The 16,674-nt window shown below is 43.5% G+C and overlaps 1 protein-coding gene across 2 annotated transcripts; it reads right to left on the bottom strand.

Annotated features, from left to right (window-relative positions):
- On the bottom strand, nucleotides 1-16,569 carry LOC128153805 (heat shock factor protein 3). 2 transcript variants are annotated; one of them, XM_052813583.1, is made up of 14 exons: nucleotides 16,402-16,569; nucleotides 14,922-15,030; nucleotides 13,097-13,224; nucleotides 10,187-10,311; nucleotides 9,551-9,626; nucleotides 8,749-8,810; nucleotides 8,211-8,292; nucleotides 7,794-7,927; nucleotides 6,705-6,950; nucleotides 5,014-5,119; nucleotides 4,378-4,443; nucleotides 3,152-3,218; nucleotides 2,438-2,584; nucleotides 1-2,301 (listed from the first exon to the last, which is right to left on the bottom strand). In XM_052813583.1, exons 1-14 carry the CDS (start codon nucleotides 16,522-16,524, stop codon nucleotides 2,282-2,284), a joined length of 1,491 nt encoding a protein of 496 aa, XP_052669543.1. In that variant the 5' UTR covers nucleotides 16,525-16,569; the 3' UTR covers nucleotides 1-2,281. The 2 variants fall into 2 exon arrangements, with proteins under 2 accessions (XP_052669543.1, XP_052669542.1); XM_052813582.1 differs by having other exon boundaries at nucleotides 1-2,584.
- Between the last annotated feature and the right edge of the window lie 105 nt (nucleotides 16,570-16,674).

Below are 16,674 nucleotides of genomic sequence, written 5' to 3'. Positions count from 1 at the left end.
TGGTTTTGCAATTGTGGAGTTTAATTACTTCAGCATGTAGGTTCTTCTTGCTATTCAGCCTTCCCCTTTCCATTGCAATCTTTCCCAGTAAACTTGCATAAACAAACACTTTTCCTAGACCAGTACATAAACCAGACACAGATGCACAAGTTTTTATTTGCAGTTTTCTTAAGCCTTGGTTTCTTAACTTCTTAAGAGAGAAAATGTATTAAAAAGCTATTATGCAATCAGATCAAATATCTGATGATGAGATGCACTGAGATCAGAGGACTCCACGATGGAAGAACATGACAGTAACCCATAACAGGAACTACACTTCAGTCTAACCTGTTCAGAGTGAGAGGCTGATCTTCTGTAGCTCTCACAAGAACTTTGTTGTCTGCACTGTGCTGTCAAAACAGCACAGAAAAGTTTGCTGTTTCACTCTTGGCAAAATTGAGGCCCTTGGGGAAGAAATAAAAAACCCCCAAACAACAGAACAAGACAGAGATACAATTCACTAATTTCCTCTTCTCCCTTGAGCTCACAAAACCTTCAGACTATTCAGCCCTTTGTCTCAAGAAGTAAGCAAAAGAAAGATGAAAAAAGGCTAGAATAAGACACACTTGACAAAAGGCAATTCAAAAGATACAAACATGAAGGATCATGAGGTAAAGAACAGTTACAGAAGCACAGGAATAAAATGACACTGTGAAGGCATTACACATATACACACACTCAGTAGCAAGATCCTCCTCTGCAACTCAAAAGATTTGACAACGAAGCACAAATCCAGTTAAGCAAGGCCAGCACAGATAACATGCATTATCTAGTAGGCTTCAGAATATCAAATTACCTTGGATTCTTTAATATAAAAGAACTGAAAACTTAGTACTTCAGAAACTTCGGAGAGAACAAAGCCTGTAGGTAGCCTGAATTCCTAAACCTGAAAAAAATTGCAAGTAATTGCATTGGTAGGAAATATCATGTGATATTATACAACGGGTTTTCTACCTGCCTCCAGGCATCTTCTAGCCCCAACAGTTTTGTATTGCTACAGCAAATTTCAGGTTTTTGTGGGCTAGTGGTAGACTGCTACAAACTTGGTATCAATGAAGGAGAACTTGCTATTCCACTGACACCAGGGGCTGATGTCTACATGACAGCTGCTCAAAGAAGTTAGGAAAACAGTGTAGAAAGGAATTTTGAGAAAAGATTTTTTGATTAAGCAGACACTAGTTTTTGTAATTCGCTGTCAAAGAACTCAAATGCATCTAGTTAATTTAGCTTTAAGATTCCACAAGCAGAAAATGCAGCAAGAAGTCCAGTGTTCATATAGGGTCAGGTAAACAAATAGCTACTGCAAGCAGAAGAGAAATCTTAATGTGATGTCCTATGTCAATGCAAGTTACTCCATGACTCCTTTTTCTTTTTTTTTTTTTTCTTTTCCCTTCTCATTTTAAGGACAGCTGCTGGACTTGCTAGACATGAATCAGTTCTACTCAAAATTTCTGAGGACACATGACCTGTGAGCTAGGTGCAAGTTACCCTAGAAGAACTGCCATGCAATGTGCATGAGAAAATCAGCATTACACAGGGTGGCAAGCACTTCCTACCACAACACCTACAATCCGTGGCAATGGATGTGTGTTAGCATGTTAAAAAGTAATATCCCACAGTTAAAATGTAATTTTCCATAGGAAAAATGTTCCCTGTACCTAGGAGCAAATCTAGGAGTACGAAAGTGATCTAAGCAGATGCAAACAATTGTAGCCACAAACTATCAAAAAAGAAATCTCAAATTAAAAACAAAATTAAAAAAAAATCTTAATTTCAAACAGTAGACAAGCCACCTATTGAAACAGGCTCTCAGAAAGAGTAAAACTCATGTTTAAAATATTACATACCACATTACTATCCAGCTAATTAAAAAAACCCAAACAACAAAAAACCCCAGCCAAACTTTACAAACAGGATACAAACAGATCTCCTCTTGCAATAACGGTATCGGATAAAAAGTTACGGAATACACTGCGGTATGTTTACAGGGACATTGTTCTTCTCTGCCCACTGCCTTCACTCCCACCAGCTCTTGTTTTGAGCCTGTTTGCAGTTTTTCCAGACGTGCTCTTTGCTTGTAGAAAGAGAATGTTCTTCTGTCTATACAGACTATGACACCCAGGAAGCAGGCAAGGAGAGAGGTCAAACTTCTTGCTGATCCATTTCTTGTCGTCTATTCACACCACTAAGCCAGTTACAGATGTTATGTGAGTTCAAGAAGTTTCTATCTCAGAGGCCTCTTCTATGAAGTTAGCAACAGGACTGAGGAGCAAGAGTGGAAACAGTTTATACTCTCCGTTCCCATCTTCCGAGAGGAGAGGTGGATCACCCATTCCCAGAGCATCCAGAGGCTCAGCCTGGCTTGCTGGAGTTGCTAGCGGCAAGCCAGTTCCACTACCTGAGGGAGGATGAAGAGCAGGTTTCTCCTCCATGGGGTGCAGCAGAAGGTCTTTTGGATCCTCTGTCTTCCCTGCAGCTTCGCTTGAAGGTAGTTCTTCAAATAATGAGAGCAGAGGATTGGCCCTGTACTCTATCAGCTGCATATCTGAGGGAAAACAAACAGTTTAAACTCCAGGCTCCTGTGTCACGTTAGTGACAAGACAAGCAAAACCAGAGAGGCTGCTTCAAAACCTGGTTCACTAAAGAAAACCACACAGCTGAGCTCTGACAGACTACATCCACAGCTGCAAGAGGGGAGCTAAGGCTCCTGTGTCTGTTCAGATCAATATCTGAAGCACACTTCAAGCCCCTAATACATACAGCATGCAATGGCAGCACTGAAGTAGTAAAATGAGTAGCACTGCCTTTGTGGGGGTCGTAGCCCATAGAGGAGATACTTCCACAAGGACATTTGCAGTTCTGCTCCCTATTGTGGCACTCTGTCACGTATAAGAAAAAGGAAATGGTTAACACCAACATGGGGCGTAGGATGGGGCCTCTTGATTGAGGCACAGCTTCATCAAGATCAGTGAAACATTCCAGTCTTCACAAAAATGTTAAGCCCAGACCAAAGAAGAAGATAAACCACATTACAGGCTACAAAAATTCCATTTCAACACACAGTTTTGGAAGAGTTTGGAACTGTCACAGCTCTCTGTTCCTTCCTGCCCACCTTTGCTTCCGGCTGTTTCTCTCTCTCTCGCTCCCAGATCTTCAGTGCTCTCTGCCAAGTTTGCAATCTGAAGCAAAATGGGCAGAGAGTAAGACAGAATGCTCAACAACAACAAAATCCAAGCCTTCACTGACTGGCTAACAAAATTAAAGGTGAAAGGAGGAGGGAAGAGAAATGAAACACTTGACCAATGAGCCCACTGTTCCACACGAGGGCCAGCAAACAGGAGCTCTCAGAAGGAGGCATGGTGAAATACAGACAAACTTAACTTACTAAAGCCAAACAAGCTTCTGACTAGCAAATATTTATTTTATGTTCCAAAGCAGAAGCTTTATTATAGTCTATATTATTGGAATAACACTGTTAAACATGATTTCATCAATACAATTAAATTTTGCAAGCCCTGCTTGAACACAGCTGCATTTTACCTCAGTTGTGGTCTAAGCTCTTATGACTAGAAAGTCCTAGTTTAAATATTATTTCAGGACTACAAAATAAGTGACACTTGCAAGGTTTTTTTTAACATGAGTCAGTTTTAGGAACTGGACCAAGAGAAGTAAATTTGCACTGAACTTTTGTATGTCCTCTGAGGAAATTCCATACAGCTGCGTTGAGAATAAATACAGTATATTGCATTATATTTTTCATTTAGTACTTTTCGTTCAGACAGGCTGAAGGCACACAATGTTATCTGAACTATAACCCCAGACCTAGTTATTACCTGGCTAAAAGACATCATGGGAATCCCTGAGGCTAGGAGAAACAAGCCAAGAAACTGTTCTCACAAACTTACATCCCCAAAAGACAAGATTTTCTACCCTCCTCATTCTAAACAGAAGGTACAGAAGTAATAGATGGGGGGGGCGGGAATCCTCAATACAGACATCTGATTCAACAGACGCCAGTTTGTTTCCCTCTTCGGTATGTTCTAAGGTGTATTCAGAAAGCAAAAAACATGTTATTCAAAGCGAAGTGACAGTTTAAATCAGCCCACTGAGTGTATTACTGCAGCTAGGAACGTAAGACTTGAAATTATCTTGAGAACCCTCTTAAATTCATATATGCCAACAGCAATAACTGAAAACATTAAGTCAGTGGGACTAGATAAACAGGCAGTTTCATCCTGCGCTATCAATCCGGTCCCTACCTTCAAACTGCATCAGTCAAAATTTAGCTCTCAACATCGTATTAACCCTCCCCATCACAGAAGCAACTCTTACTCTTACATTTTCCATACCAGGGGAAGTTTCCATCAAGCTCATGTCCAGGGCTGGCAGCTCAGGATTAAGCGTCTGAAAATAAAAACAGACAGTATGTGGTATAAAACAGTTCTTAAACGAAACTTCAGAGAACTCCTGAGAGGACAGCAGGATCCAGGACACCACTCCATCTACTGAAACACAGGGAAGGTGGCTCCTCCACAGGCCTACAGCAATATACTTTCGACATGTGGCAGTAAACTGAGGTCACATGAGAAGAAAAGGACACCATATTTCCCAGTGATTCCAGGTATACGGCTGAGTTTCATTCCATATCATAATGCATAATCAAATACATAGTCAGGATGCAATGCTATGGGACAAAGGCTTGAGGAAGAGAAGAGTGTCCAATTTTTTCCTTTTTTTTTTTCCCCCCTTGAGTTATGTATAATGGAAATACAGTATGAACTGAAAAAGGCTCTCAAGGTTACAGAGTACATTGTTAGACTCCTAGAAAGACTATGTATCATTTTATATCTAACTATTTGTTTTTCAGGATTTTCCACCCTCTTGCCCATTACAACACAGAATAAACCAGTAAAATTTCATGATGCAACCTAGTAAGTATTTTTCAGAAATCAGAAAAAGTGAAAAGACACTCACATCACTGAAAGCTTCAGAACCAAAGTTATACTGCTTCCCAGATAACATTGCTTGAAGCTCTTCAAGGCTGGCATCAATGCAATTAAGAAAATCCTGAATTTCTTCCCTAAAAAGACAAAATGATATAGTACTGTAAGAAACAGTTAGCAGTTAGGACCTTCTTTTGCACCACAAGGCAGGAAAAACTCTCAGAAATTATCTGCTAACCTCTCAGCTATTACAGCTGTGGGGCAAGATGAGAGCCAGACTAGGTTGCTCACAATCCAAAATAGCTTATTGCCAAATGAATGAAACTGCATTCCTGTATCACTTTTCACAGTCCAACTCTTTGAAGGACAGGTACAAAGAAGACCATCTGAACAGCAAGTATAATAATAGCTATCACATCAAAAAGCAGCTCCTCCTTCCATATCTACTTCTTCCTTCATTTTAATATCTTTCAAATGTTCTCAGATCCCATCCTATATACCAGTATCTGTTTAAACTAAGGTCTGATGGCTTTCACCTGGGGACAATAAATGATAAGCAAAGGGCTGAAAATAATCTGGATCTGAAGAAACACTACCTGTTTTGAACCATCAGATCGTTGCCAACTTGTACACGTTTCCAAGGACAGTGGGCAGGACACAAAGGACAGTGAATGAAGTGGAAAGGAAGCTGCACGCACGGTGCCAGTGCTGAACTTCTCGCTGTGCTGCAAGCTACCTCCTATGCTGGAACTCCCAGCTACAAGGAACAGAGAGTTCCAAGGCATTGCCCCACATTTTGCAGTGCCACCGAGGCACTCTGCTGTGTGAGGCCCCACTTGCAGTGCTGCGTTCAGCTCTGGGGCCCCCAATGTAAGAAGGACATGGATGTCGCTTTGAGCAACCTGGTCTGGTGGAAGGTGTCCCTGCCCATGGCAGGGGGTTGGAACTAGATGATCCCCAAGGTCCCTTACAACCCAAACTATTCTGTGATTCAGTGATATTACAGGGCCTTCAGTTTACACTGAGTGCTGTGACACATCATCTCAGTACTTCCTACCTGAAGTTAAGCACAGCAGAAGAGCTGTCAGGAGAAAGAACTAAAAAGTTTGTTCCTTGATCCAGCTCACCCTGCAGCCACACAAGTGACGGCACTGACAAAGCTCAGGGGCCAGTGCAGAGTTGGGAACTGCTTAAGCAGCAGTGCTGCTGAGTGTGAAACCACAGCCTGCATGGTTTTGATCCCAGGGGCGAGTCTGACCTGACAATGCGCAAGGGAAACGAACCTTTGCGAAAGTGAGGAGCAAAGAAAGGAAGCAACAGCGAAACAACATCAGACTACCACCGATACGAATCCGTATCCAGTCCTCAGAAACAAAACAACATGTGGTGCCCTCCTGAAATCACCACCCTTGACCTGCTGTTTGGCAGTACCTGGCAGTGCCAGTAGTTGGCAATACAAGGGCTGATGTGACAGACCGACCTCACCAGTCCTCAGAGTGACGCACCAGCAGTCAGGCACACTCATTATCAGAAATGTGACAGATGGACTTGCCCTGCTTTTAGTGCATGATGCTAACACTTGTCTTTTTCAAGACCTACTAATGAAGGGGCAGAAAATTCAGTTAATCAACGACGTTTAAAAAGCTAAACACATCCTCTGAAACTTTGACAAGATCCCACAAGATGACGACAGCAGAACAGTTTCCAGAAACAAGTTAATACCTGTCCAGTAAAGGATCATTTTGGTTTCCAGAGTTGTTCTCGTTCAAGATGGAGTCAATCACTGACACAGGGTCTTCTGGAGCGTTAGGTTGTGCAGTATGGAGTTCCACAGCAACATTTCCTATTTCACTGGATTTGCTGACATCATTTATATGAACTGGTGGGATAGTTTCTGCACAATTTAACTCATTTGGCTGCGATACTTGACAAATAGGTAAGCCAGGATCCAGAGCTGCCTGTGTGTCTCTAAAACATGACCCAAAGAGAAACAATACACAGAAGAATTCATCAACTGTATTACTACTCATTTCAAGTTTAGTACCTCAAATCTTAACACCGAATAAGGTCAGGGTAGTCAAGGGTTCAAACAACCAACTGGTCTTTAGAAAAAGAGAAGTGCCTTCCTAAAGGCAGATGAAGAATCTCTTATTACAGCTTATACAGATAGCATTTTTCAGAGCAAACCACCCCATTTTGCCATGCCAAAAGCGGCAAAATAGTATATGGAAATCAGGCAGGAGGGAACCTCTTAACATTGTGTCTCTGGAAAGAAAAGATTCCAAATTGGTCCCTATGTCACTGTGGATGTTAACAGCTACACGGTTTTTCACAAGAATCTGATGCCACACAAAAGAATGCCTTCCCTTCAGTTATGCTTAGCATAATATTAGCGAGAGTAGTAGTGAAACTGGAGGTAAAACTATACATCTTGGTTTGTTTATTAGTAACCTATATACATTTTGGATTGCTTATTAGTAACCTATATAACTGTCCCTGTTCAGTCAAAATGTTAAGTATGTGCTTATTTGTTGAATAGACAGAAAAGCCTCAGCAAATTAAACTTCAAGTGCCGATCAGCTTGATAGGCCTTCAGGCACTCCTGAAGAGACATGAGCTCTTAAAAAGCTTTGCTGACCATGACCAATGCTACACGCTGTAAAAAAGACAGCCTACAAACAGGCCTGTCATGCACAAACAGAGTAAAAATTCAGAGAGGTTGTTTCCCAGAATTCATACGGATCACTTATACTAATGTAACTACCTAGTTAACAACCTAAGCATAAATACTGCCACATCCTTTAAATGTACCTGGCTCTGCCACTTGTGTGTGCTACAGCAAGGAGACCATTGGTGGCATTTTCCAGGGTATCAGTGATATCTCGAATGATGAGACCTGTACCATTTCCATCCTCATCATCTGCATCATGTTCAGAAAAAGCCACCTGCAGGATACAGCAAATAGAATGAGTAAATCAAAAGGTCTGACTTTTTTTGATGTTGAAGCTCCATTCTTCTTGCAGCTTCTCCTTCCTGTTCAGATTTCATCTTTGACTAGTTGTACTGATTTGCATGATTTTACAGACAGAGCAATGCTTTAAAGCTGCCCATTTCAAAATGGAGTCCATCTGATTATAAGATTAGGGTATTAATAGTTAGAAGGAAGACTTCGAGATCACTGTGTATCACCCTGTCCAACCCATTGTCTCTTTCCCTGGGAAGACTTACTGCTTGGCCACTCTCCACAGGTATGCGAACATACTGACGACTGTATTTGGAAGGTGAAGCACCTGCAGCATCTGTTAGAGACCTGAGACAAAATACAGCTTTAGTATATGGTTCCGCAGTAAAAAGCTGTAGCAATGCCAAATACATGCAGTAATGTTAAGAACAATCATTCTTCCACTTCTAAGAAAACTGGCTTTTGGAAATGTTTTTTAGCAAGTGTATTGCAGACAGGTTGCATTCTAAACATGCTTTTTGTTTTGAGCAAGTCAGTCACATTTGCACATTTTGAAAAAGTTACCATTGCTGGTAACTACGCCATTCAAAATTTAAAATGTATAGTATATTCTCTTCCCACCCACTTTTTTAGTGATAAAGAAGAGGAAATCTTTATTTCATGCTTTGTTCAGCTTCCATCAGCTTTCTCAAGTTTGAATATGAGTGATAAAAATATTCTTCATACTAAGTATCTTGCTTCTAGAAGCTGATTTATCCCTATAATTCACATCTGACATGTATTTGTGACCTATCCAGTAATTACCTTTTTCTTTTGACCCCAACAATGTAATTTCCTCGCATCAAACTTAGTATAAATTGAAGAATCTAAAAAGGAAAAACAAAAAACCAAAAACAAGTGGTCAGCATAGCAGTCCTAACATTAAATTATTCAGATTTTACTAGAAAATTATGTAGTTATGTGATTGAAATTAATAAGTAAATTAAAAATCCATTTGTGTTCATGTCTTAAAACACAAAATGATAGTTACCAATGGCATTGAAAAATTATCCCACTTGGACAGTTCGGTTTTTTTTTTTGTTTTTTTTAAATGTAATGTAACACCACAAGTCTCTAGAGAATTCCAGACCAGAAACAGCTGAGGGATAAACCAGAGAAAATTTGTGCCATTGCAGAAGCTCCTATAGTTTCTGGGTTCCAAGTTGACTTCTTGAGTGGTCTAAGTCTGTCTTGGTCCAAGATCTTTCACAGACTCCATTCCATGTGCCTGCAATCTCTTGTTTTAGGCTCCTGTTACCATGCACTGCCTCCAGCCCCACGTCTACCCCAGGTCAGCTGGATTTACTGACTTCTCTCCAAATAAGATTCACTGAGATTTCAAACACACTGAAATCCTTTTTACTACGACTTTTCCTTAGTATTTTGCTTGTGGTTCTTTGCTGTGCTACTTCTGGGACGCTCAGGAACTGTGAACATTTTCTTTATGCTGTATTAATATAGCCTGTTCAGCTCTGTGTCATTTGTCATTCTACATAAGCAAAGAATGCCATCAAGTATCACAGAGGCAGGAATAAGGATGGTAGCACTGAAGATGCTGCAATGGTACCTTAGACAGCAGCTTCTGTTGTTGACTGTGCTTCTGCCTTAGAACTGCCACTTCTTTCCACAGGGCCTTATTTTCTCTGCAATGCAGAATAAATCAGAAGACAGAGGATGAACAGAGTTTACTTTATATGCTTTAGTGTTACAGCTTTCAAACTTTCACAGTACCTTGCAGGACCAATGACAACACTCCTTCCGTGGATAGCTAACAATCAGTTAATCCGATCCACTAGTATAAACTCTGGGTTAAATTAACTCCGTTTTCCATCAGGCAGGACCAAACACTCGCTAATAAGGACATTCTCATCCTCTGCTGCTCCACCAGTAATCTTGGTCTGAGGTATTCCTTTGTGTTTAGAAAAGGAAATGCTTTGATGGCCCTAAAAGACTACTACAGGTGATGGCAACCAAAACGAAATCTCAAGACAGTCAACAAACTCCCAGTCTTAATCTCTGGTCTGCAACTGAATTATAAAAACAAACAAGATTCAGAATGTTGTGTGGGGTGGAATGGGGCTTCTTAGAAAAAAATATAGCTTCACCTGTTTCCAGTTCAAATGAAACCCACATTTAGAGTCAAGCTCCATTAGATATAAGCAACATTCAGTGTATAAGTGCCTCTGAAACAGATGGAGTCTACCTCTTCATGTTAGCCAGTCTGACATCCATGTTGTTCTGCTGCTCTCTCATTTCCTGGACTTCAGAGAGTACTTTGTGCAAATCCTCCGTACAGACCTTGAGATCCTCAGTTCTTACTGCAGATACCTAAAATAGGACCAGGTTACACATGCTTTACTACGAACAGTACCTTGCATACTCCTTCCTACAGGAACAGTGTAGTTAGTCTGTGGAAAACAGGTACAAACTCCATTAAAAGATTAGGTAACACTATAATTCTTATGTATCACAAAATACCACGGTTGCAATAGATGACAATCCTTAGGACAGCCTACACTGTATGAAAAAACCAAGTTGTCAATGAAAACACGAGATTAGCACTTCGTACATGTAGACAGTAGATTCACCATTGCAATTCATGATAAAAACCTACCACTGACTGAAAACAGCCTTCCCTAGGGGGTTCTCTCTGACAGGTCTGGTGACAGCTTGCCCTCTAGTGTCAAAGAGTAAGACACCAATCAAAACCAAAACACAGAAGTGATAGTGGAGTAAGAACAAGATGATGGCATTCCTTTTAGGTGTGGGTAAATCTGTGAGCAGAGGAGTAACAAATTTCCATTAAGTTATGGGGGGGAGGGGGAGGTGTCTAATTAGATGCATCCTACTCTACTTGAAAATTTGTCCCACGCCACCTAAATTGCAGATTCCCATATCGGTGTTCCCTCTATTACCTCTCTGCTCAGTGACATTCCAAAATTATAGAGACTTGTCTCCAGAGAGTCAGAGTCCAAACTGCTCTTCTGCCCACAGCAGAATCCATGAATGCCACCTCTTCAAACGATGGCAGAAGAGTCATCAGAAAGCAAAAAGCTCACTCTCTCCTCCCCACAGTTCCATATTCAAAATTTTCCAGTGCCTTCAGCAACTCTCTCTGCAGTGGTGGCATTGATGGCTAACATACAATTCAGGATTTTGAAAAAGATAGGTCTGGTGCATCACACGTCTGAATGACATGTCCCGGTTTTGTGGGTGTAATTTTAAAAATCATTTAGCCAAATACTGACCATAATTGAACCAAATGGAGTTGCACCAGATAACCACCAGATGTCCCTTCCAACCTACAGCATGCTACGATTTTTCTTATTATTCCACTAAATTGCAAAGGGGAGGTGAAAGCACCTGGGATTGGCCTGCTGAAGTGCTAGACAACTTCCATGCAGGTTGGCTCACAGACCCCTTTTCTTCAAAGGAGAATGGGATGGTCAGAAATGGACCTACGTTGTTATAAAATAGCATGCCATCACTTCATGATGAAACAGAACATAATTGTTATGCAATCATTCCACAGAAATAACTACTTTCTTAACATAATCCAGCGTTACAAAGGATGGATTGAATGGCCTGACAGTTCTCCTCTCTGTCTACATTTTTAGATGCTTTGCTATTCATTGCGGATAATACTTTATGCTGAGGTACATGAGCCGTATCCCAAATGAAACTCACGGCCATCTGATTTCTCTTCAGCATACCACCTCTCCATGGGGAAGACACCCAAAAGATGCAGACAGCAGATGGAAGTTTCAAATGCAGTCAGCCTCCCTCTCCCTCTAAAAAAAGGGCCAAACTAAAACATTCTGCCCAAGTGCAAGGAATTGCTCTCTTCAGAGTCTCTAACTGATTAATGTCGAGACTGAAGCACACCAGCAGAGCTAACATTAAAAGGGAGTAAACGAAGGAAGTCCTGCATTCAAACTTGCATTCCTGTTAGAGGCTTGAAATCCAGTTTATAGCAAGTACTGAAATATGACTCCATTCCAAACAGTAAAAGAGCAGGAAAAACTAATGGATGTTTTGCAAAAAATCACTAACATTTCCTGTGCAACAGAGAGTATGTTTCACCAGCCTATTCAATAGTTTCATATGAATGTCCTTGGCACTAACTAGAGCTTTTGTCTTTCCATCTAGAATACTCCACCCAATGCAACACTCCTGGGATACATGGAGACACGCATAATGTCATCAGCCGACTGCCCCAACACACCAGCAAGCAAGGTGTGCAAGCCAAGACAAGTTAGCGATTACAGCATCTGGGAAGAGCACAGCCCTGAGTCAGAGAAGCAGCTGTACAACTATATTTAATCAATTGTGATTCTGAGCAGAGACAGCTCAGTGAAGAATCAATCAAAACACAATTGTGACTCTCAAGCCTACCCTGTGCTTTTATTAACTTGGGCAATGTAGCTACCACATTATGACATTCTAAAGAAAAGATTCTGCAGTTCAAATGTCAACATGATGTATCACGATACTCTTTCTCTGGCAGCCAGGATATTATGGGCTGTAATGTGCCAATAGAGGATAAATATCTGGGCAGAAACAGGTCAGACAAGGCCTGAACGTACAAAAGAAAACTGGAAAGCACTAATAAAGATGTAGCTTAGTGGCAACATAGTTTTGGACGAATGATGTAATTTACGGAAACTCGCCCAAATGAACGGATTACTGATGCCCTTGCTAATTTTCAATGAGCACCAACTGGGAATGTATTTTCTTTTGCTTCTTTCACTTTGTGACTCTTTCCAACGCTGCTAGGCTGGCAGAATTGAAGACCAGCTAAGATGTAATCCGGTATATGAACTCTCTGTGGAAAAAGGGCTCTACTTTGACAGCTATGAAGAATGTGGCCCTACTCCAGTGCATTACTAAACAACAGCAGGGTGTGTTTTGTCTAAGAGCTGGCATGAGGAGGCCAAGCCAAGCACTAGCCTGCCATTCAGGAGGGAGTTACAAAAGCTTGCATCATGATGCACAACCTTGGTTCCCATGGAATTTGTTGGCTGTGAAGTGTTTGAAACCCCTGGACACGCTCTTGATAAGCTACTTTGCATAACAAAAAAAAAAGCAAAGTAAATACATGCTTAGACTATACCTTGCGCTTGATGTTTTCCAGTAAATGTGCCTTCCCTTGCTTGAAGAAAGGGTGCTGGAACTCAATGACTGAGCTTTTCTCTGCTGTAATCATACCATTCTCCAGAGCAATCACCTTCCTGAAACCATCTGTGGAGAGGTATTAACAAGGTCATTTCTTTCAGTGCAAAGCTGACTGTTACAACACATAGCTAAAGAAAACCCCAAGGCTACTGAAACGCCTACAGCACTACAGTTACTGGGAGCAGAAACTATGAAAAACAGCCAAAGCAGCTTTTCTTTGGTGGTCAATGATTTGACTGCTGCGATCTTCACAGCTAGAGAACACGTCCACAATACCATCACATGACCTTGCAGGCTGTACAACCAGCATGCATGGCAGAGGCCAGCTACTGTCTGCAAGCAAGACAGTGATGTCCAAATAATCACAAAAGTTAGTTAGAAATGAGATTTATTACGACATCTTGAATAAAATCTTGCCCTGGCGGAAGCAGCGGAATGGTGCACCTTCCCTTTCATGCCTATAATCCCAGACAAATACATATCAAAACAAATGCTGTCTTGTACCACCAGGGTCTACAGAATAAAGTAAGGAAGAGAAGTTAGTTCTCAGCCTATGCAAGCACATGCATGCAGACTACTTTCTCCATACCAGACTGCCTGTGTGAAATAAGACATTGCCAGCTCTATCTCCATCTGCCTCAAGTACCACAGGGCAGATGCGAAATACAGTTGACAGACCAATCCATATCTCACCTTGGTCAAGTTTTTAACGTAGTTAATGTATTCCAGTTTCATTGTGCCCCAACAGCGCTATCATTAGAAAACTTTACTTGAAGCTAGCATAGGTCCAGCAGGAAAAGGAAGCTGCCATCGCATTGCACGTCTTCATAGGAATATTTGCATTTTAGCATTTACCCTTGCTACAAGGCAACTGACAATTGTTTGCTTGCATTATCCTTTGACACTCAAGTGATGGAGTCCCAACCAACACTTGACATGAACAGCAGCATCCACCCTGTGTCAAGAGGCTAAATGTATGCTTTCTCTCTCATGTCTGACAAAATCTAAACAGGCATCAGCTAGAGAGACCAGGCAAACCTACTGGGCAAGGACAGAGAGTTCCTCCCCCTTACTCTGAATGGAAATTCTAAATAAGGCAGCCATCTTCTATGCAGTTTGTACCCTTCCTCAGCCCATAAGCTGTCTGCTGCAAAACAACTATTTCTGCTGTGCGTTGCAGCCCTGCACATTGTACTGTACCTTTGAATTACCACCTCACTCCAGCTTCTTTCCCTGTACAAGTTGTACGTGTGTTATATAATGGATGCTACATGATGCTCACAAGTCGAGCACAGGAAACTTACTGAGAAACTTAGTCCAGCTCGATGCATTAGTGTGACTAATCTTGTTTCAACACAGCAATGCAGGCAACAGCATAATCTAGGCAATTTTTTTCATATAGTAGCTGCATGGGTGTAGGTACAGCCTTTGTTCCTCTAGGTATGCATAAGTTTGCTGTTACCATTACCATTAACACTACCACTGGAGCCCAGTGAACTCTACCCAAGCTTTAGGTACCAGCACATGAAACAATATTTTTATGGTTGTTGATCAAAAGGACTCGGAGCTGAAACACAGAAAACAAAGACTAAGCCAAGTTCTCCTGTTACCTTTTCCTTTTGCAAAGCAAACTCAAGACCAGAATTCAGGTTTTCAGGGATGAAAGACCTGCCAAGTCAATTGGTTTGTTTAAAGAAATTCAAATCGATACCAAGCAGCAATGAAATTGGCAGAAAGAATACATGAGAACAGCTGATGCTTACACATGTTAAGCTGTCGTATGAAGCTAGAGATATTGTTGTGTTTGAAGTACTTGGGGAGTAGCTCCTTGGCAAACCTCTGCTCATCCAGAATGCAGAAGTTCTCGCCATTCTAGGAAATAAGCAGATGCAACAGTTAGAGAACAAGCACAATTTTTCTAAGGTGTTGCTCGTAAGCCAAGACCATAAGTCAACAGAGACAGTTCCTACAACAGGGAAGGGCAAAACACTTAGCAAAGGGAATTGCCTGTGTGAGCACTTCTGAGTACTTGGGACTGTACCAAAAAATTTGAGTCCAAAAAGACAGTTACATGGAACACTTCTATTGAACGGGAGATTTTTTTTAAGGCCCTGAAGTTTTGACCTTAACCCAAAGAAAAATTGTTCTAAAAACCCGCGTATCTGCTGCTCTCTTCGTCCACAAGAAACGTAAATATTGCTCAAGCACAACGGAAGTCATGTCACTAGAGGGTTTCGATCTCCCTCGATCGGAGCTGCCCAGCTCCTGACGAGATTCTTCCATTGTACGTACTATGTCACCACTAAAAATAACCAAGTAACGTTGCGGAGCTACTAAAAGTTCAGGCGACACAACCCAGCGGTAAAAAAGGGTAACTGTGACACAAGCAGTTTCGGATTTAGCATAGTCTCAGGTTCAAACTTCCCGACAGCGGGCAGGTCTTGGTATCATTTTTAGGAACAAAAATACTATGTTTCTTTCCACCTTTTCCTCTGTGAAGGCCAAACCCCTGAAAAAAAGGGGAGAAAATCTAAAAACGCTCTAAAAACGATGGGGGACAACACTGAGCACTGCGCTTGTGTCCGAGGCCTCACCAGCCGGCAGTGTTTGCGGTGTCCTGTGCCAGCGAGGCCTGTCCTCCCGATCTCAGGAAGGAAAAAACGACAAGGACGGTACTTCTGGAAGCGCCTTTTCCACCGCTTTGCGCTCACCGCGCCCACCGTCAGGCTGCGATGCTCGGCTCTGCCGGGCCAGCTCACGCCGGAGGGTCGTGCGTGGCCACCGGGCAGGCAGCGGGGGCACCGGGACCCCCCCCCCCCGCCGCAGAGTCTCTTCCACGAGTCCCCCTCTCGCCCGCCCCTGCCCACAACCGGGCTCCCCCCGCCGAAGCGCCGGGCCACGCCGTTACCCCCCCCGCACCTACCGCGCACACCAACCGCCGCCTCGGGGGCGGCCGCTGCCCAGGGCCGGGGCGCCCCGACCCGCCGGCTGCCCAGGGGAGACGAGGGGCGCTCCCCGCCCGCCCCCCCCGGTCCCGCTCCCCGCAGCGGGGCCGCCACCGCCGCCGCCCTGCCCGCACGGCCCCGCAGCCCCGGCCCAGCGCTGCTCCCCCCCCGCCCCGCTCCCCGGGCCGCCCACAGCCCTCCGCGGGGGCCTCCCCGGCCCCGGCCCCGCTATCGCGCCGCTCCCCGCCCCGCGGGCGGCGGTGCCCGGCAGGGCCAGGGCCCCGCGGGCCGCCCTCACCCTGCTCCAGCAGATGACGTCGTCGCTCTGCGGGTCCTCCACCAGCGCCCAGAGCTTGGCCAGGAAACCGGGCACCGGGGCAGCGGCGCCGGGGGCGCCGGGCAGCGCCGATCCTTCCCGCATCCTCGGGCCGGGCCAGGCCAGGCCGGGCCGGGCCGCGCTCCCGTGCAACGGGCCGGGGAGGGCGGGGCGTTGCCGACGGCGGCCGTGACGCTAGGCGGGGCGTTGCCGACGGCCCGGGGAGCGCGCTCATTGGTGCGGTGCCGCCTGGCC

The sequence above is a fragment of the Harpia harpyja genome, chromosome 18 (genome assembly GCF_026419915.1).
Source record: "Harpia harpyja isolate bHarHar1 chromosome 18, bHarHar1 primary haplotype, whole genome shotgun sequence".
In the NCBI taxonomy this organism is placed as follows: domain Eukaryota; kingdom Metazoa; phylum Chordata; class Aves; order Accipitriformes; family Accipitridae; genus Harpia; species Harpia harpyja.
The sequence above is the reverse complement of the archived record's forward strand: the minus strand, read 5'-3'. Positions and strand labels throughout refer to the sequence as shown.

Bases quoted from the DNA above. Each gene is read 5' to 3' on its own strand.
- LOC128153805 (XM_052813582.1), bottom strand. From the start codon at position 16,524: ATGCGGGAAGGATCGGCGCTGCCCGGCGCCCCCGGCGCCGCTGCCCCG. The intron at 8,811-9,550 runs GTACCATTGCAG...TTTCCTTTTTAG, and splicing joins AACAGAAGCTGCTGTCTAAG to ATTCTTCAATTTATACTAAG. The intron at 8,293-8,748 runs GTAATTACTGGA...ATTTTGTCTCAG, and splicing joins GTTGGGGTCAAAAGAAAAAG to GTCTCTAACAGATGCTGCAG.